This window comes from Toxotes jaculatrix, chromosome 15, assembly GCF_017976425.1.
Source record: "Toxotes jaculatrix isolate fToxJac2 chromosome 15, fToxJac2.pri, whole genome shotgun sequence".
NCBI lineage: Eukaryota > Metazoa > Chordata > Actinopteri > Toxotidae > Toxotes > Toxotes jaculatrix.
The window spans coordinates 22,470,882-22,492,301 of NC_054408.1; the positions used below are offsets into that span (position 1 = coordinate 22,470,882).

Here is a 21,420-nt window from a genome sequence, read left to right on the forward strand (position 1 = left end):
ACAGACAGATATACCAAAAACACAGGTATCACCCACTATCAGTACAGAACAGAACAGCTGCACTATAACAAGAGAAGGGGGACCACAGATGTTTTTCTGTTTTTAAAATATCAGTATTTAAGGTAGAGTGATGATGATATGAAGAATCTGATTCCCTGCATCATTTCAGTCCAACCTAATTCTGGACATATTCAAGGAACCTTTATGACAAAGAATAACGTTCTATTTGCTGATTTTCCATCTTATTTCAAAATGCAAGATATTCCCTTTTAGATAAGAGACAAAAACACACAACCCTCATTTTAAAGGTCTAATATTCCAAAACATAACTTTGTGTGAGAAAAAGATTTTTCGGTTTGGAAGGAAAAGCTCTCCCCAAGTGTACGTCAGAACATCTGGAACGACAATATCACAGTGAACACCGATATATAAATCACAATTCTATTTATATAAAACCTAATTTTCATCTCTACTAATTTGTTCTACAAAGTGCCACCAATTCACAACGAGGCAGACAATGTGCATCTCAAAGCACTAAAACTGCACCTAACAGACAAGTGCACAGAAAAGCTGATCATTTACACCACTAGTATTATATAAATTCAAACACATGTAGAGACATTCAGTGCAGGTACATTCACATTGGGAATAAGTGTGGCGTCTTTGCAGATGTATGATTGTAAATTTGCCTGAGGGGCAAGCTTTACTGGTCCCTAATGAACTTACCTTTTGTATCTAGCAATTATAAAGACACATACTACTGTGTTGAGTATTTTGGTGAGTCAACACATTCACACAGACACAGTGAAGTCATTTACATTCACTATAGGCCTTTATCGTTTTGCCGGCACACTGCTGCTGAGGACTGAATGGTTTGACACGGACAGGCAGGTATGAAACAGATGCACTGCTGCATACACGAGAAAGCAGAAAGGCACAGCAGCTGCTTCGCTGGCATGAGGGGGCGTGAGCAACAGCAAGAAGATGTGAGACAAAGTAAGACACAAATTTTAAAACAGAGATGTATTAACATATAACAAAAAAGCCAACTCTTAGATGAGATACCAAAACCTGATGTTTCAGTATCGTTTCCCACAATTCCTCTGCTGACTGCTGGCATGGTAAAAATCTTGGTGAGATTTTAGAACACCTATTTATAAATCACTAAACCTTTGTTGTTGTTTTTTTTTGTTGCAATTATCCAATAAACCACAGCTTTATGAAACTGATAAACTGTATTGGCAAAGGAGCATCATTCTGAGTGCAACCGGCTTGAAAGTCATTGGCAACAAAAACTTAATTCAAAAAGCACAAAAAAGAAAAAGTTAGGCCTATATGACATAACAACACACCATGCTCACAGCACACAACACGCTCCACCACAATCTACAATTCCCACCTGTTTTAAGAAATTACTGAGCCACTCCAAAAAAAAAATGATGCTGTATATCTGTGAACAGTTATTAAAGATTTACAGCCTCAGTAAAACCCAGTTGGTTTGGGGCTGAGAGCCAGAAACAGGGTAGGGAAGTTTTAAAGTATTGAGAGACGGACATATACTTTGTTCATTTTGGTCTTTTCATGGGTTATGAAAATATAGAACAACTCCAGCTTTATCTTCTAAGTTGCTTTTAAAAGGTTAAACCTGGCACTGCAAGAAATCCATGTGTTCTTATGCATCAAAAAAAAAAAATTCAAATGGTCACAAGTTTTTTCTTGTTCAAACTTCAAGACCTGCTCTTCTGCTCTGTGTGGTTGGACACAGAGCAACAGTTTCAGATTACACAGATCTGAAAAAACATAAATATTCACCTGTACACCTGGTATTAGGATGGTGAACCACACCTTAATAAATCCTAAGTGTAAAACAGAAGCCAGTTCCATTATCAACCCCAAACACTGTTTGTTATGAAATCTAAAACCTTTCCTGTTCCTTTAAAAGCCTGAAGTTGTTATTTGAAGCTTGAATCACGTTATACATGTGAATCAGGTGCAATACTGAACAGACATCCCTTAACCTTCAACAAAATAGAAATCCAAGGCTTAGAGAAAATAAGTAGTCTGCTTTTTAAACTTTGCTAGGCCAAAGCTTCACCAAGAACAACAAACACCTTCTACTGCAGTGTATAAAAATACCAACAACCACAAGTAATGACAGTCACCATGACACTAAGACACCAGCTTTGTGTGACTGTCCATAAAATAAAAACTCTATGGATATTTATGATTTGTTGCGTTCCCATATGCTAAGTAGTCTATTTAGCAAAATTATCTCACAGTCACCTCATTACCTTTTAGTGTAATCGCATCTAACCTGTCAACACGTGTATAACTACTGATTTGGCACACAAAGGCAGACTGGAGCAGGCTTGTGACATGGAGGTTTCTGCATCAAACGTCTTCATGCTGTATTGTTTTATAACATTAACTCCTCTTGGACACATATATAATTTCCTACACTGATCAAAAGATGTCTATTTACTTTATTTAATACTTTAATGTCAAAATAAAAACAACTACAAAAATCTCTTTTTATATCTTATATGTAATTCAGATCAAACTGTAGAAATTTGGTTTTCTTTTAATCAGATTAACTGCATCCACTGTGACCCAGAGAAATATAAGGCAATAACTCCTAAGCGTTATCAACATTGTATGCAGTGTATCTACATCACTCAAGTACATGTAATGTGCAGAAGTATATGCATGATGCCTGGATACTGGTTGACAACATGAGTCCAGTAAATTAAAGGTCTTCCAGAGGAGCTTGTTCATACTGTATATTACACAGCCACATGAGGTGAATTAGATTATAGGTTAGAAACGACAGCTTCTGCCAGCTGCTTGTTTTTGTGCGACTACTTTTACTGGCTGCTGACTGAATGAGCAGTGACCTGCCAGACAAAAAAAAGCAGCATCCAGTTAGCTTGTTTTAGAAAGTCGCTGTAGGTTAAAAGTGTTTGTTAGCTCGACCCTGTTCAGAGGTGACTGTTTTTATCTGGCAATTCAGCGGCTGGCAGGGATCTGGCAGATTTACAGCAGTGACTGGATCTGCTAATATCAATTACTGATGCAGGTAGTGTTGGATGACACTGAAGCAGTGATGGAGTAAAGGCCTGCACCATTCGGCACCACTCTCAGGTCACAGGTGCCAAACTACTGCTGCACAGCCACAGCATCACAGGGCTCGGTTTTTAGCAGTGCTTGTATGGTCATTTCAGCATAATTTACACTTCAGCAGCATTAACTGTCAGTACTGCCAAGTTTCTTTTTGTAAAATCAGATATACTATTTTCATTGACACATTTGTTTCTTCTTTGCTGTTTTCTCAACCAAGGCTGAGCTTAACTTTGCTTGACAAAACAGCAAAGTTCTACTTGTTTAGTAGAAACAAGATAGAAACTAAGTTTTATTGACAGTAGTTGTATCAGAACAGCAAATTAGTAAAAATCAAAGTGAAGAGTGAGAACAGTTTCTCTGTTAAAAAGAGAAACCCACTGACAGAGTATGGCATGACTGTGTAATCGGACTAAGGAAATTAGTGATGAAGGTTATTTTGACTTTATCAAGAGAACAGATAGACATGGAGGGCTGACATGGACTAGTTTTGATTAGTTAAAGTGGAGACACAAAGCTGCACATCATCATTTGAGTTCTTGGCTCTTTCCTTTCATATAGGAAAATGTGTCACTATTATTTCTGCCCATGAGGCTATTTGGTGCTTCTTTTAGATAAGCCCATGGCCATTTAACAGTCACTGTTGCCTATAGTGAAAGTGTGAGTGGCTATGATAAACTACAACTAAGATAAGAAACAGATGTATGTGCCTCCCTAAAATGAATACCGCTCTCAGTCCGACCACTTTTATGAAAATCAGCTACACCTGCGTCTTGTAGAGAACATGGACTAGATCCCAATGTTCTTCTGAATAATGTGAGGAACCTGAACATGTGCTCAAGCCTTTTCCAATGAAAACCTTCACTTTGCTGCCATTGTCAAAGTTGTGCATCACCAAATGATTAAGGGAGAATGTAAACATGATTACTTTGGATTTTTCTCATGGAATGAATGTATGACACTGCCACTGATTTTGTGGCAGTGCTCCGACAGTCAATAGGTAACAGTTACACACAACTGTAAGTCATTGCTAAGCAGTAGGCAGTGTGAGAGGTTACAGCATAGTGACCCACAGTGAGCAATATCACTACAGACACTGAAAACAACAAAAATAAAACTAACACATTTTAACAGTAACACCCTGTTGAGAATCTCTAATATCAGTAGCTTCACTGGTTGTGGAGTTCTTGCTCCTTGAAGGCAGAGCTATAGATATACAGAGTAAGGCAAACTTGGTTTCAGGACAATCCAACAGAGCCATATTTGCACCAAATGTTCCAAGGCCTTTACATCCTCTCATTTTAAAATATAGTGTAATTGCCATGGAACTTTTAGTGCTAACATTGAGCAGGCAGTTCCCCAAGCTATGTATGTCTATGGCTCTGCTCCATGGAAGTTTGACACATCAAGTCTTTTTGGGACAAATCAGTCCCAACCAGCTTCAGCGAGTCAGGCTGTAACTTAGAGAAAGGCTTGTTATGGTAGAGATGAAGACTGAAAGCAGCCAGGTACCGTCAGAGCAGACAACACAAGGCCAGAGGGACGAGTGTCGCCAACAGGAAGTAGGTGACTCTGTAGAGGTGAAGTGGAGAGAAGATCACCATGGTGATGGCCAAGGGCAGAGGGAGGCAAGAAGTCAGAGGCAGGAGTTTACTGAAAAAAGAAAAGGTTTAAGAAAAAGTGAATATTCAGTTGTTACGGCACAACGTAGCTCATAAGGAATGTGTGTGTGTGTGTTGGTGAGGGTGTGATCTTACCTGTTGCAGAGCTTTAAGGTGTTACAGTTAATAAGCAGCATGTACACAATAATTAGAGGCACAATATGTGGCCAACAAGGGTCAGGATCCAACTGAGTGGAATATCTGTAGAGGATCACAACATTTAAAACAAACAAAGACACCCATTTCTCATGCCATTTACTTTGTATACCACCTCACCATTGTATTAAACATTCATTTGACTTTTTACTTCATTTATTTTGGCATGCATTTGCCATTTTGTGATAAAACAATATTGGAAAAGGGTCTGCGAGGGTCTAAGGGACACAAATTTCACCATCACCATGCTCCACCTAAAAGGCCACCAACAGTGCATGATCCGTGGCAAGCAAACTAGAAAGTAGGACTACTTGCTTATATAAAATGTGGGATAGTGGGATAGTGGGAACACCTCAGATAGGCTAAGTAATTACATTATTGGTCTTGATGAGAAAGTGCTAAACTGCTGTACTAGCCGTACTGCTTTTGTACTGTGAATGCAGTAATTAGAATTTCTTAATAACATGTGACACTAATTAATTAGCATTTTTGTTAGATATGGGGTAATAATCAAGATACAGGCTTCAGTGTCTTGCTCAAAGGCACTTCAGCAGGGCAGGTTTTTTTCAAGGCGTCTCACATACTCTCACATGTTCCACTAACGTCATGTTAACACTTTACCTTAGGTTACGGATCCAGTGGATGAGTGAGGGAGCACTGAGCATGACAGGTAGGGTGAGGAGTGCTGATAGGCAGAGGTGGAGCTGTAGGTCATCCCTCACCTCCTGCAGAGCACACTCAGACAGTAGGGGGGTGCCATTACATTCTTTAGACTTGTTCAGGCACTCAGCATCAACTGTGCCATTCTCAGCTTCTTTGTGCTTCCGGGGCGCCTGGAAAGATTGTGGAAGAATGGGAATATTCCCAAGTTTAACTGAATGAAATAAAAATGTATTCCGTATGTATAGCATACAGATAGCTTGCATGATTGTATTGTATATGATGATATATCTCATATATAGGTATATCTCTAGCTCATACAAGATGGAAGGTGGTTCAAAACTGTTCAAACTGAAAATCTTACCAGATTCAGCATGTGACGCAAAGACCTCTCTGTCATCTGTAGCCTCAGTACCTGAGCATGCAATGAAAAAAGAAAAAAAAAATTAATGAATACTTTAAACACATTTTAGCTTGTACAGCTCCAGTGTGACACACACACACGTTACACTGGCAGTCCATGCTTTACGTATTGAGAGATAAATAAGAGTTAATATCGTATCTAAACTGATTTAATTATTGATGCTACCCTGCAAAATCATTGGAGAAGGGCTTTTTTTTTTCTCCTTTCATCATGTCTTACGACTCACCCTATAAAGGTGGAGCAGAAAAGCGACAAAGACTGACAGCGCTCCACAGGACGTCCCGCCCATAACAGTCAGACAGAGAGTGATGACGAGCTGGGTCCGAAGGCGCAGGGTGCCACAATCTCTAGAGACAGATGGTCTGCAGATGAAAATAAAAAACATATTCAAAGGAGAATGGATGCCATTCAAGAACAGATGTGCAAATATATCATTCTGCCTAAAGACCATCCAGTTACAGCTTCAAACCACATTCCTCAGTGTTTAAATGTACAACCATACCTGTGTAGTGGAGCTAATATTAATGAGATCAGTCGTATAATCAGACAGAGCACTGTGCTCCCCCAGTATGCCACAGCTGCTCCCAAAATGTAAAGCAGAGGGGAGAGGAGGTGGGGCCATTCTTCAACTGGTACCACGCCTTCATGAAACGTTACATCAGGGAAGGTAGGGGGGAGGGCATCCATAGGGGGGAGGCACAGAATGGACCACACCTCTTGGAACCAGGTACAGCTGAGGGGAAGGAGGAACAGGAGGATTAGAAAGAAAACTCATATGGGAATTTTCAGGTATCATCATATAACATCCTTATGAAAGACAGAAGGCTGTGGGACACGACAGGTAAAGGCCAGTAAGGAGAGTCAAACGTCTTTTTCCAGGTGAAGAATACATTTTCACACTCAATTTCAACATTAGACCTTCAATGCCTACCTAAGCAAGATGTGCAGAATATAAAGGGGCAGGTTGACTTTATGAGGTTGCAGGCCTTTACCCACCACCTGGCTCATGCCTGCAGCTCGCCTTGACTTCAGGATGGAGGACAGCTGCCCCCCACAGGCCAGGAGGAGAGTTACAGCTGTGTACACTGGCACCATGGGACCACAGAACCTCAGTATCTGTCAGATGGGACAGAGCAGATGAGACACGTATTTATCATAACTGAATCACTGCTTGTTCATGAAGAACAATAAATGCATAGATAGTTTCCATTTATGGTTTGGGATGGTTTAAAATGTTTTAGCAATGATTGTAGCAATGACTAAAAAAGCCTTATCACCATTAAAAGACATCTGGTACGTTACCCAAACAAACACAAGGAAGTTGTTATACCTGTCCCAGCACCCTGGGTAATGAAGTCCTTATTGACACCTGAAACAGGGGGTAGACATAATTAATTTTACATATCCACATTAATGATAAAAACAATGTTTTATATGATAAATTGTCACCAGGAATCATCAGGAGTGTGAAAGACTGCCGCAGGTGAGAGTAGTACCTTATACTGGCAGTTGGGGGCAGTGTGGAGCTGAAGGAGGACACCTGAGGCGTTGTCTGGACGACTTGTATGGAGCATCCCTGAGATCTCGGTAACTGAGGGCACACTGGTGAACAGATGACATCAAGTCACTACAGATACAGTGAAAAAGTCATGGGAATCTGCAAGAAGTAGGCACTAACCTCACTGTGGTTAAAGAGTCCTCTCGAAACCATGGTACCATGACCCTGTACACATTGGACATTCGATCTGCAGACAGAGACACAATAATCATATCACATTTCAGCACGTGAACATGTGTGTGCCTAGGTATAAAAAACAAACTTACCTTTGTGTACTTTGCACTGGCTTGCAATGTTGATTCTGAAAGCCTGATAGACCTGAAGACACAGAGGTGTCCAGAGTTTAGTGACACAGTAGGAACGGGAACACTGAGTCTAGCAAGCACTAAAAAAAATAAAATAAAAAAAGCAAAGAGACCTACCTGGTGAAAGTGTTGCAGCTCGATGGTGTGAAGAAGTCCAGAGGAGTTGATCGTAACATCGCTGACAGTCAAACCTGCAAAACCAACAGTTACTGAGAAGGAACGTGTCTCTTTTCACTAGGAGGTTTGAGACTCAGAGTCAACAGCAAGACAACTCACCGAAGGACAGGACATGTGGTACTGGAACAGAGAGAGTCTGAGATTCTTGTCTCTGCCACTCGCACTCCACCGTAAACTGTGGAACAGACAGACTTTGTATTGTCATTTGTATAAATTAATATTAATGATGTGTCAAAGTACAATTAACTTCTTCTCTTTCTGTTTCAACCAGAGAAGTCACTTCTCATTACCTGTCTGCCATTGAGGTTGGAAGCTGAAACAACTATATGAGTAACTGAAGACAAGTCACTGAGTCTCAATATCAGGACCTGAGGAGGAGAACAGCCTGTTAGGAGCAACCAACATCAGCTCAGGCTGAACTGGACAGGGTCTCTACAGGATGATTACCTTGTATGGTGGTAGAAGCTCAGTTCCCATAGACAAATCTACAGCACGCACACTGGAAAAATTCACAGAGCAGGAATGAAGCACAATCAAATTACATCATCCAACATAACCACAGAAGAAACATTTTCTCAGTGATGACTGCAGAAAAACAGTTAAGATGTAGATCGAAGACGTTAGCAGCAGGAACAGAGTTACTCTCCTGTCATATTCTCACCATGAAGAACCGGTCTTGTGCACGCAGCTATACACCCAGCTTGTCATCTCCTGTTGGACAACAACATCAGAATCACACTTTTCTTCAACAATTTGATTTGATGACTTTGAATTTTAGTGCAAGTTTCTTGTACGTTGACAGACAAGAGCTAACACGTTCCAGTGAGACAGGACCAAGCATATGTTGTGCACAGCCTGTTTTTGGTTAGTGCATTATCTGTAATCTGGGTTTGTCTGGCACATTTTTTCAGGTGTTTTGTTTTTACTCATATTTTATAGAAGAATTTAGCAAAATGTACAGAATATATGAATTAAAAGAAAAGTGGTTTGCTCCATTGGATGAATGGCTTTTTTGCAGTTTGATAATTAGACTGAACTGGAATTTTATTTCATTTGATTCAGACCCCTTCACTTTTTGCACACATTATTTTGTAGATTTACTTGTAAATAGATGAAACTGCCATTTTTGTCCACACTCAATGACCCGTAATGACAATGAATGAAAGTCAAAACATGTTTTCAGGAAAAACACTAAAATCTCTCCGTTACAAAGTATTCAGAGCCTTAATTCACTGCGTTGTAAAAGCCCCTTTGGCAGCAATTACGTTTCAGCAAGCTTTGAACACCTGCATTTGGGCAGTTTATCTCATTCTTCCTGACAGATCCTCTCACGTTCTGTCAGATTGGAGGGGAAGCACCTGTGAGCTGTCATCTTCACGTCTCTCCACAGATGTTCTATGGAGTTTTCTTCCTCAGGAGCAATGACTGTATTTGGCAACAATCATTTTTCCCTCAATTCTGACCAGAGGTTCTGAGTTTTAGATGTTTAAAACCATGTTTTCACTTTGGGTTAGTTAGTGTAGACTGATAGGGAAAAATGACAATTATATGCATTTAAAATTAAATCTACAACACAATACACTGTGCAAAAAGTGAATTGTGAATCAGAATATGTTCAGAAGCCACTGCAAGCATCTGTATGAACCACTGAACAAATCAAAGATGTGGAGAGATGATTCAGAACTCTGAAACCAGCTAAGCAAAATGGAGCATTTAAAAAGTTGTAGCTCTAAACAAAAGGAATAAAAACTCACCAGATTGTTGCTCCGGCAGTAAAAATGGCTGTAGGCCTTCCTGCGACTCGACAGAGCAAACAGGAAATATTTGACCTGTCCTTCCTGTGGACAAAAAGCAACACTGTGATGACAACTGGTACATTTCTTCCTGTCTGTATCGAGGCTTTGTTTTCATAGATCATTAGTCAAACTGCTAGACTGGACATGACCAGATGTTAGTCTGCGTGACTGCATTTATTTGGATTTTATCAATTACCATTCAGTTTGCACTGTACAGTATCTAAGGAGTTCATTTATTATGTCAGTACATAGCTTGGTACCTTTGGTGTGCTGTATGCCAGACGCAGTGTGTTCACTTCAGTCCACACTTCAGGAGAATCTGGAAAAAACAAATACGAAAAGAAAGAACAGGATAATATGTCAGTCAAAACTAACAGTTTGCTTTGCTTTGGACAGTTAATGAAAACTCCAAATGTTTTAAAAATACAATACAAAAACATGAAATCCGTGCAAGACAGCTCAGCGACCATCTAAAAGAACATGAACGGGACAGTGCTCTAAATAAATAAATAAAGAAATGGATCGGTTTATTCCAGCCTGTTGTTGGTAAAGTGATTCTCTCTAACCTAAGATGGAGATGGAGGTGTCTTGCGTTTCTCCCAGCATCCTGACAGGATGTCTGATGAAGTGATGGTTTAGCACAGCCATTTTCTTCTCAGGGTTTTCTGTGAACTAATAAGAAAACAATGAACGCTCATCAGAGATGAAACATTTCATGGGCTTTAATTATTTGGTGGATGTACAACTCCCACTCGTCTCTTCAAAATAACATCTTTGTTCTTTGACAAATGAAGTTCATTAGTATGTGTTTGCTCTGACCTGTCTGGTCTCAGAATCGATGAGGTCGAAGAACGCCCTGACAGTGGCAAGAACGAGCTCTTTGCACCTGGAACATAAAGACATACACAGGAAATATGAACTTGGTACTTGGATCATAGTTAAGGATAAATGCATATTCTACTGAAACATAATATCATGACTTTTACCAAACTATGGAGAGGTGGTCAGTGGACACCCATGTCCTAGGAACTGCAGTTGCCTTGATAAAAATAAAAAGACACTGAAACATACAGTAGAGCAGTGCAGCATCCAATACAACCTACATTTACATTCTCTGGCACCAAATAGTCCCCATAACTCTTAGTTTTCTTTGCCAATGTGTCTAACAAGGCAAAAAAAAATACTATTCCCAGAGAAGGGATATTTTTGAAGGGTGGAAACTGTACAAGGGACACTCAATTTTAACTGAGTCCCTTCAGTCAAAATGCAAATGAAGTTGCTCAACTCTTAAAAATGTCCTTTCACAAACAAATCTTACCACCAGTGACAACTTATTGGGGTCTCCTGAGGGACAAGGTAGTGCTGTTAGACCAGAGCGGACCTGGTAGTCACGGTAACCACCCCCAACAGACAGGACAGTGATGTTCCTGAGTTTGTTCGCCTGGTTCACCCACTTCTGTCTCACAGCAGAGTAGAAATCTGTACACAACAGGGACAAAGGGGAGGAACATCCAATGCAAATGTTTACACATACACTATTTATATGAATTCAGATTTCATACTGCTGTCATGTTAAACAATTCTTTCTATATTATTTGCATATACAACAACATCAGTGAAATCAGATGTGGTCTTTGCTGTGGATGAGGACACAACTCAGAGCACACAGTGTAAATGTACCACTGAAGACGTCTTACCCAGCAGGTATGGGTCCAGGGCCAGCACCGGAGCCAGGTGAGGAGACGCCTGGGTGATGATGAGGCTGACCAGATTGGTGTTGAAGCGGGGCAAAGTGAACAACGCCCGGGCCACCACTCCTCCCATGGAGTGGCCCACAAGCACCACACTCTTGGGAGGGGTCTTCAGATGCTGGAAAGCAGAGACAGAGAGAGAGAGAAAGCAGACTGATAAAGCTCCAACCTAAAACACTCACTGGCCTTAGGGCTATACGTTTACCAGAAAGTGTTAGAAAATGAAAGGTGTAGTGTTTATATTGGATAATGCAAATCCTGTTTGTTAGCTTCAGATTGTGACCTCTGCGTTTGGCATTAGCTGTCATGATTTTTCAAGACTGCTTCTTTTGATCCTTAATTAAATTACTTTGCAGATCTCACTGGAGCTCTCTTAGTTGTCTCATGTTGCTTTTAAACCTCATATCCAAGCACCAGTTGCCAGACAACAGCTGGCAAACACTGGTAACTAGCATTCATGCGAACATAAACCACATCTGAAGAGGTGTTTACAACTGCAAATGCTTTAGTTTAAACCCATGTAATATACAGATAGTGTGTAGGTTGATAAATGTAAATATTTAATGGAAGCTTGAATATACTCCTGCTGGCTTCTTGTAATGTTGCCAATTTAGGACATTTCGTTTTTTCTAGTTTTGCCTTGTCAGCTTATTTATTACTGCATGCATACGTGAAAGTCCGAAAGATTAACTAAATGCCTAAACATGTAAATGTAGAAGGTGATGGGATGATATGTGTGTGTGATATGTATCCCCCACAGTGCAATATGACTCCACCAGGGATATATCTGTGATCTAGGGTAAGTAACCCTGTATGACCAGTGGAAGATATTCAAGGCCTGACCTTGTACAGCCTCAGGATGGCTTTAATGCTCTCGTGCAGGAAATGTGTCTGCCGCAACAAACTGCCACCGTAAAGTGCCACCAGCTCCTCATTGAAGTCCACGGTGAACACGTTGAAGTGGAGACCTCCCTCCATGTTTTCAGCCTTCCTCAGTGCCACCGAGCCCAGGGAGCGAGCTTCACCGAGAGAAGAAGAAAAGTGATGGAGTTAAATAATAACACCAGGCTGTGTCTTTTCACAGAAAGCCTGAAGTCAGTGGTCAATTAGGTCAATGCTAAACCTAAGCTCACCACCACCATGAACTTAGCTTTAATGGCACTTTGCAAACTGACGTGCTGATATAATTATCTATGCACAGCTCCTATGCTCAAATTATTTTTTTTAAATATTTTGAATTATTGATTAGAGCCATCGTGTCTTGAACATCTTCAGATCCTCGGGGCAGCTATTCTGTTAAAAAGGCTCATTAAATTTACACAGGCTGTAGCTTCTTCCTGTGGGGCAGGGCCCTGAAACATCCCAGCAACTCTCAGATCTGACACTGCTCCTTTATCAAGCTACTGTTAACTTCTGAAGCTTAACAAACAACAGCTGTTGTCAAAAATACATAATCTTGAATAGTGCAAACGTAAAAGATGCTGAGGAACAGCGAGCGTGTTTAATCATCACAAATGCTGAAGTGTAACTGCAAAATGTGTTTGTCTTCACATAAATAAAAGCGTGGGTGTTCTCCTCCTCCGCACAACTGATGGCAAGAATGGGCGGCCAGTGTAATTTCAGAGAGCACAGCTCAGTTATTAGGTAGAGAAAACTTAATTTCATTAGAAGATCCCAGATTCAATTATCCATGACTGAGTTTTTTCCAACTTGGATATAAACACTGATAATTATAATCAAAATCAAGCCTTTATTAAAGCATATTAAAGTCTATATTGAAGGATATAAGCATTATTCTGTGTTTATTTATTGCTGATAATCCCAGAACCAACAGTTTGTAACTCTGTTTCTAAATACTTTATGCCTTCCCTGTCCCATTGGTGGCACTCTGCCCCAAGCCCATTTGTTGAGTCACAAATAACCAGTTTCATTTTTAAACAAAGTTCAGTAATTTCCTAAAACAGCCGGGCACTGTGTTTTTTTTTTTTGTTTTTTTTTATCAAAGATTACACAATCAGTAGAAAATAGTGCTTTTGCTGGGGACTATTTTCAGCAGTGGATTAATCCACATTTAGTGCTCTGGTGAGTATTTACCAGAGGTGGGACCAAGTCATTGTTTTGCAAGTCCCAAGTAAGTCTCAAGTCTTGGCCCTCAAGTCCCGAGTCAAGTCCCAAGTCAAGACAGGCAAGTCCCGAGTCAAGTCCAAAGTCAAGATTGACAAGTCTCAAGTCAAGTCCAAAGTCCTACACTTTGAGTTTCAAGTCCTTTCGAGTCCTTTTAACCACACAGCAATAATATATTATGTAAGAGGTAAGCATATTAAACAGATGTCAGAACATCCCTTATAGCCACACATGAACTGTATTGAAACTACTCTTAATTACTCATATTATTAATATCAATCTTAACATTGTGTGATAATATATTTTGTATCTTAGTGTGTTACGTTGCAGCACGTAGACCAGCAACTCACGTGTGCAAGCTAACTTGTTTTTTCGTCAATGGACTGCTGGAGAGTAAGAACAACGAGCAGTATAACTTTGTTTTCCTGTCGGAAAAATCCGTCTGACAGCAAGCTAAAACGGTACACATATTCTTAATATGGCGCACATTTAAAGTGACCTTGATTTTATTAGGTTTGCCTCTTTGTAGGTGGCTAAAATATGCGTTGCTGCTAACCGCCGTCTACTGTGTGATACCTTGACTAATGTTATGTATAAGTACCTCAACCATAGCCCTGTTAAAAAAATACTTAACAAAGGTATGAATAAGGGAGTGAACTCGCAGTAGACGCAACAAATTACCGTGTTTGCAATGATTTAGCTACACAGCAAAGAAAAAGCTACTTAGCCAATAAATGTAAGCTTTCATTCAGAACTTACCTTTCTTTGTGCAACTTCAGATGTCGAACGAAGTTCGAAGTTGTTGCGTCTCCATCTGTAATCTTCGAGCCACATGTTTTGCATACTGCAATTCGTTTTTTATTGACCACCTCGTAGTTTTTATACCCGAACGAAACTATCTTTGGTATCATTTTTTCCAGCTAGCGCGCTGTTTGACAGTCCGTCTTCATTGGTTGTCCTGCAATTTGATTGGATGGATGCTGTCGGATCAAAACAACGTTGATCTAATTTGATTGGATGTTGTGCCGACAGCACACACACAGACGCACACATACAAAGAAAGATACAGAGCGTTCCTTAAATAACATCCTTTTTAATCTTTGGGTTTTTGAGGAAAGTAGCAAGTCTTGTCGAGTCAAAAGGCTCAAGTCCAAGTGAAGTCACAAGTCATTGATGTTAAAGTCCAAGTCGAGTTGCAAGTCTCTTTACATTTTGTCAAGTCGAGTCTAAAGTCATCAAATTCATGACTCGAGTCTGACTCGAGTCCAAGTCATGTGACTCGAGTCCACACCTCTGGTATTTACAGGAGCAGAATTGTGTGTGTGTGTGTGGGATTGATTCCAAATAAACTACTTGTACATTGTGTTTGTGTGCGTGTGGTAATCACCCTGTGTAACAGTGTAGGTCATGTGTTTTTAATAGTTTTTAGACAGCAATTGAGTTCTGTGGCATAGAGGATTAAGATAAATCAGGCTTTGGATGCCCACTGCAGCCATACACAGTATATGGGCTAAAATTAGGGTCATTGAGATTTTGAGCTTGTTAAATGATGTTTACAAATTATTTACAAAAGTCTGTAGTTGTGACTCAGCCTTATTAAACTATAAAATAAATCTGCATCAGAAAGTTTTCCACTCATGCACAAACTTCAGGTTTACACAGAATTTTAAAATGGTTCCAAAAGCCAGTTTTTCAGGATTAATACATTATTTAATGTTTACATATGAATTCCAGACTGAAAGCTTGTGTGCAAAAATTGTGAAGGACAATCCAGTTTGCCTGCCGGTTAAGAAGAGACTAATCAACAAAAAGCATGAAGCCGCACTGATGTCCTCAAACAACCTCAGCCCATCCACTTATTGAAAAAAGTCACCTTGTCCTGGCTGTGCATTTGAATATCCACTCTCAGCTGTGATGCAAAACTTCCACTTTTTTTTCCCCCTTTGCTAGCTGAAGATCTAAATGCAAGTACTGACACCTGTCATGGGACATCTTCAAATATCCACCATTAACTTTGTGCACTTACCTTGTTTATAACTGCCAGCATTTCCAGGCAAGAAGAGCACAGGGGCACCGGTGAGTTTTAGTGCTCGGGTCTCCTGGGCGTACAGACCCTCTCCATACAGGTAGAGCCCATAGGCTGGGTACAGTCTGGCCACGCGACGAGGCAGAGCCACGCGCTGTGAACACAACGTGCACCCACACAACACGGATTATTAGATGAAGCTCCACACTGACATCCAAACACACACAGTTCATTAAACTTTTGTCACACGTGTAAACACGTCACGTGACACTTTCACTAAAAAAAGCACACTAAAGCAACTACATGTGCACATCTGCTCCACAGCTGGCAGACAACCCCTCCCTCAGTTGAGGTCCACTTCACCTGAATTACTCTAAATACCCATTTTTGGTTTGAAATGAGAATAACAACCTCCTGTGAGGTCAGATCACATCAACTCTGATCACTTTCTGGTACAGCTGACTCTTCATCCGTACAAGCAGTGACCTTTGTTATAGGCAGCGGCACACAACAGTGTAAGACTGCATCTGTGGTAAGTTTTTACTGATCAAGTCGAAAATAAATTGTGACGGACATTTTTCTGTATTTTTTGCCATTTGTTAGACCAAATAATCAAATTGAAGAACAATTAAGACAATAGATTAGATTAGACCACAATACTGGAAAAAAAATGACAAATCTAAACCTGTTTACAATATCACAATAAACAAAATCATATCTAGCACTTCACATCATAACCTCCTACACTTATTACTGTATGTTAGTTCTATTAAATTTGGCTTCCCCGCCCTGCCTTTGATAAAGGCTGTTGCTTTATTATTCCTTTAATCATGTGCCCTCTGCCCTGTATTCATCACAGGCACTAATATTGAGCCAACCCTGACTCAGGAGACCATGTCCACATAAACAAGAAAACGGATTATTTTTAGATGTACAGAGCTCTTATATTCCCTCCCTCCCTTCTCCCATAACAACAAAAAAGAAGCATAAACTCCTGTCTGAAGTGAAACTGATGTCCGTACAGTGCATTGCCTCCAGCTGTGCTCCACAGATGAGCACATCAGTGCGCGTACAAAGCAGAAGAGGGCGAGATGAACATCTGACAAACACACGTCTGTACCTTGTAAAGCTGATCTGCTGGTGACCTGCTGAGAGGATTCCAGGATCAGGATTTGATTTATGCTTTTATAACCTGGCTAATTTCGGCTAATCTAATCCCGCACCCTCAACAAACACCCACAACTCCAGCCACACAGGTGTGTGTGGTGTGTGTGTGTGTGTGTGTGTGTGTGAACAGAAACCACTGGGGTTTAACACCATAGCAGCACAGCCGTGCACCTGACGTCCCTGTCTCTGTCAGGTAACGTTAGCAGACTCATTTCAGAAAAGGAAACAGCTTTCCAAACAGCTCGACAGTGAAATTTTCTGTTGTCTGTTCAGGCGGAAACTGAGCAAACGACCCGTTTATGGAGACGTGCTCAGCCTCGGCCAGAAAACGACGCCAACAAACACGGGTTCGCTCCACGGGCTCGTCCGTGTGTTTGTCCGCGGTGTGTGAAGTACATTAGTGAGCCTGTCTACTCACCCTGTACTCCGGGTATTCAAACATGTAGGTCATACTGCATCTGTTCTCCTCGAAGCCAGTCAGCAGCTCTCGCAGGCCAACCGCCAGAAGCCCCAAGGCGAACCCGTAGAAAGTCACAGTGGCGAGTTTCATGGTTCAGTCCCGACTCCGGCTCTCGGACATTACAGGTGTTCAGCCTCCATGTTTCGGTCTTCAGGTAATGAGCTCCCTGCCGGGGAAAGACACCACACAGCCTGTCATACTCACCGGCTGAGCCACACAACAGGAACTACATACTGGTACAGACGGCGGTGATTGGCAGGTTGCTCGGCCAATGGAAGGAGAGAACTGAGAAAATGGACCAATAGGAGAGCAAACAGGGAATGACACTATATATGTTATGAATTGCTAAATTGAACTGGCCTCTCTAAGTTTGATTGGTTTTATTTTATGTGTTTCATTTCATGGCAGGACACCACAGAGGAAGCTGCTGCTCTGCAAAAAAAAAACCACATCACTGTACCTGAAGTTTCCCCAAAAGCAGCCTGACACTTCACAGCACGACTGGGAAAATGTTTTGTGGAAACTACGGTTGAATGGTTTGGGAAGAACATGCAGCTCTATGTATGGAGTACATTGCATGGCAATATGAAAACACCATCTCAGGGGTAAAGTAAATTCCTCCAGAACATTTTTCAGGTCTGATCAGCAGCAACCAGAAGTGCTTGTCTACGGTCAGTGAGGACAAAGCAGGTTTGACCAGTTATTAATCCAAGAGTTCACTTATTTTTTCCACCAGCACTAAAGACTATAAGGGTTAACATAGTTATTCTTGCCACTGTAGATACTTTGTGTGTAGAAGATACTACAGGAAATTAAATGCACATAGTTCATTTCTGAAATCTTTAATAAAACAACCACCGGTCTGCTGCAGCTGCATGAAGCTGCCTTAACACACCCAGAACATATACTGCATGTACCTCTCATGACTTCCACAGGTCAAATATTTTTTACGAGGAATACAATGAAAGACTTTTTTTTGAATAAAAAAAAAATCAGGCACGCTGAATATTAACACCTTTATATCACACAGTCATACACAGAGAAACAAAAGTTCTCAACTGGGAAAAACTGTATCAGAAAGCAGTCAGTCTTCAAAAACAGAGGCGATTAAGATGTTTTCTCTCAGGAAGAGGTTTCACATGTTTTTTTTGATGTTTTGACCTCTGAAGACCATCTGTGTTTAAATATTAAAGTGTGTGCAGCAGCAGATCTAAGGTTGATGGGAAAAAACATCTGATTACAGTATTTAACTGTTTCAGTCAAATCATCAGTCTCAGGTCAGAAGTTTGTGTCAGCAAACAATCCTCAGTGTTTACTTGAAGAATCAGACTGGAGCAGCACTTACTGCATCAGGACAATCAGCATGTGGTGTTTGTCATCACCTAATGTCGCTGTTAAGTCTTCTGCAGTGCACTGCACCCATCACGTGTTATTTAATCATTAAAATAAGGCTATGATTTATTTGAAAATAATATTTGATTTTCACAAAATTGTCCAAAGCAAGAGTTTACAAACCAAGTTCTAACCATTGGTTTCTGTGATATTAGAGATTGTGAAGAGTACAATCAGAAACACTGACTGTAGACACTTCTGGAGAACATGTAGGAGAACAGTGAATGGATGGATCCAGGTTTGTCCTGGTGCTTTCCTCTGACTTCCCAGTGAGTAGCTGTGTCTTGTTTTTCCTCTGTGGATAACCTGGAGCTGTTTTGTCCTCAATTTATGAAACCAAATATTGAATAGAATTTCATGTCTTTGACTAGTTCCCACTGGCACAAAGACCTCAAATCAAAACCGGCTTAATCCAAAAGCTTGGAGTGCTCTATCCTTGTAATGGTCCAGTCTGGTGGCACTCCTTTAGTAAACTCCCTTTGGAATCTGTCCGGAGAAACAAGCAAAAAAGAGAGATCAGAAGAGGATTTCCTTAGATTTCCTTGGTCATTTAGTATTTTATATGCACAAGACAGATCTACTCACTCATAATTTGCAGTTAGCAGTCTTTTTGTTTCTGCTTGTCCCTCTCCACTGATGGCCACCTGGAAGATACGAGTCCCCTCCAAGGTGTCCTCAGGAAGGTGCGCGCTAGTCAGATACCAGAAACGCATCAGGATGCTGACGAACTTTCTGCCTGGAAAAACAGTACGGACGCTGATTAATGCTGCAATGTCTTCCTCACACTGCGCTACCAAATGAACAGGGTTTCACAACAGCTCTTTCATGCTGACCATTATCATCATAGTAGATTCCCACGTCTCCGGGCGTTGTGTACATGATCTCGTCAGGATCTGCAGAGAGAGCTTTCTTGTGGCTCAGTGGCAGCAGGTTGCACTTTTCCTCCAGCTTTCCAATCAACTGCAGGGACATGAAAATGTGACAGGGCTGAACGTCAGCAGAGAGATGTCACACCTCTACAGGCAGATACTGAAAACACTAAGAGTTTCAGTTCATCTCATTTGAGTCAGTTTGTTTCTTTATTCATCAGTTTGTGTCCACACAATGACTTGTTACTAGTGTCTTTGTTGTTACGGAAATAATCCACGTCCCCTTATCCTTTGTAATAGTTTTTAGAAGTTAAACTGTCCAGTATTTCAAAATATTGATTCTTCCATGTCTTCTGACCCTGAGGGATTATAAGATAAAGAACTCAGTGAACTGGCCCCTCCTTACATCTCTAAATGTTTAAGCCCTCAAATCCCCTCCAGGTGCCTGAGGTCCTGAAGCTTCTGACCTAAAGCTGCTGCTGGCTGTTCTTTTAACATTAACATAACACAACATAACATAACATAACATAATTAACATAATATTAACCAACTTGTTATTTGTGGAATTTAAACTTTCAAGTCCTGCCTTAAACACGTTATTATTCCTTTATATTTAGACCTGCATATGCGTCTGTATGTCCTGGTGTGTCCTGTCTCTGCATTGCTTGTTCTTTTGCAGCTGATTTTATGTCCCTGCCTTGAAAATCATCCTCTCTCACAAAAGACTTATTGACATGTGACAGTAGTGAAGACACAGATGGAGATAGTACAGTTAATGGTGGCCTGGTATTGTACATGCTGGGACATCAGAACAGAGTTAATGTTAACAGTAACATCTGTGCTCTTCCTACTTTGACAAGTCAGAGCTGTGAATGTGAAGCACTGCAGTGATTTGTAAATCTGAGCAGAGACCTGTTGCATTGTCACTATGAGCAATCAAAGTCAAAGCTTCTGTGTGCTGTAGGACTTTCACACTGTGTTTATCTTTGTTCAGACGCAGCAGTGATGGAGACATCGGGCGAATGTGCCGGTATAACAAGGAAAGTTTGGACCGCTCGGTTCCCATACTCACGTCTTTAGCCACCAGCCCCTCCAGAGCCTCAAACTGACACTGTGACAGGAGTCTGGAAACATGGGTGAAGGCCTGTAAAGTGGACACAACGATCTCATCAACAACAGCAAATCATCGGGATGCAGACTGTAATTTAAACCTGAATGGCACATGGATAAACACATCTGCACCACATCTGTCAGGTTTCCCAGACCTGCTTCGCTCCCTCCGTGAACTCTTCAATGCTGAAATCTTTATCAAAGTACGCTCTGATCAGAAAGTAGTAAATCCGGGTGCGGAACCAGATGAAAGGGTTCGGGATACCGACTACCACCACCTTCTGCTTCTGTTTTTCTCCTCCCCGGTCGGAGCTGTAGGGGCGGACTGACGCTGCCGCACCGGCAGGCGGCGAAGGAGGTAGGCGCGTTTTACCGGACCGGTTCAGGAAGAAACGTTCATTTAAAAACAGACGAGTAAAGCTAAACGTTGATGGGAATCTATAACAGCCTCTTAACATGGGCAGCGCCATCTTTTGATTCCTCGGACGCCTTCTTGTCCGTGTACTTGTATCTTCCGGAGAGGAACAAATTGCTTATTTTAGAACTACAGACAGAAATTCAACAAAATACCCAGACTATAATGCTATTTTTTTTTTTTTTTTTTTTACAATATTAAACACATAAACACATTAGTTTTTATTAACATACTACATATTTTTAGCACTCG

The 21,420-nt window shown here is 40.9% G+C and overlaps 2 protein-coding genes across 2 annotated transcripts; both read right to left on the reverse strand.

Annotated features, from left to right (window-relative positions):
• Nucleotides 1-1,096: 1,096 nt before the first annotated feature.
• pgap1 (post-GPI attachment to proteins inositol deacylase 1) lies at nucleotides 1,097-17,586 on the reverse strand. Its single transcript, XM_041056992.1, has 26 exons — nucleotides 17,341-17,586; nucleotides 15,756-15,909; nucleotides 12,449-12,624; nucleotides 11,552-11,723; nucleotides 11,173-11,333; nucleotides 10,841-10,893; nucleotides 10,674-10,740; nucleotides 10,421-10,526; nucleotides 10,115-10,173; nucleotides 9,813-9,896; nucleotides 8,720-8,769; nucleotides 8,506-8,557; nucleotides 8,349-8,426; nucleotides 8,158-8,233; nucleotides 7,999-8,072; nucleotides 7,843-7,894; nucleotides 7,697-7,763; nucleotides 7,515-7,620; nucleotides 7,349-7,387; nucleotides 6,950-7,134; nucleotides 6,521-6,751; nucleotides 6,245-6,380; nucleotides 5,959-6,009; nucleotides 5,556-5,767; nucleotides 4,875-4,979; nucleotides 1,097-4,770 (listed from the first exon to the last, which is right to left on the reverse strand). The coding sequence occupies exons 1-26, from the start codon at nucleotides 17,470-17,472 to the stop codon at nucleotides 4,632-4,634; spliced, it is 2,817 nt and encodes a 938-aa protein (XP_040912926.1). The 5' UTR covers nucleotides 17,473-17,586; the 3' UTR covers nucleotides 1,097-4,631.
• Nucleotides 17,587-18,208: 622 nt separating this feature from the next.
• Nucleotides 18,209-21,230, reverse strand: maip1 (matrix AAA peptidase interacting protein 1). Its single transcript, XM_041057390.1, has 5 exons — nucleotides 20,909-21,230; nucleotides 20,716-20,787; nucleotides 19,608-19,734; nucleotides 19,360-19,510; nucleotides 18,209-19,260 (listed from the first exon to the last, which is right to left on the reverse strand). Exons 1-5 carry the CDS (start codon nucleotides 21,221-21,223, stop codon nucleotides 19,182-19,184), a joined length of 744 nt encoding a protein of 247 aa, XP_040913324.1. The 5' UTR covers nucleotides 21,224-21,230; the 3' UTR covers nucleotides 18,209-19,181.
• Nucleotides 21,231-21,420: the final 190 nt, after the last annotated feature.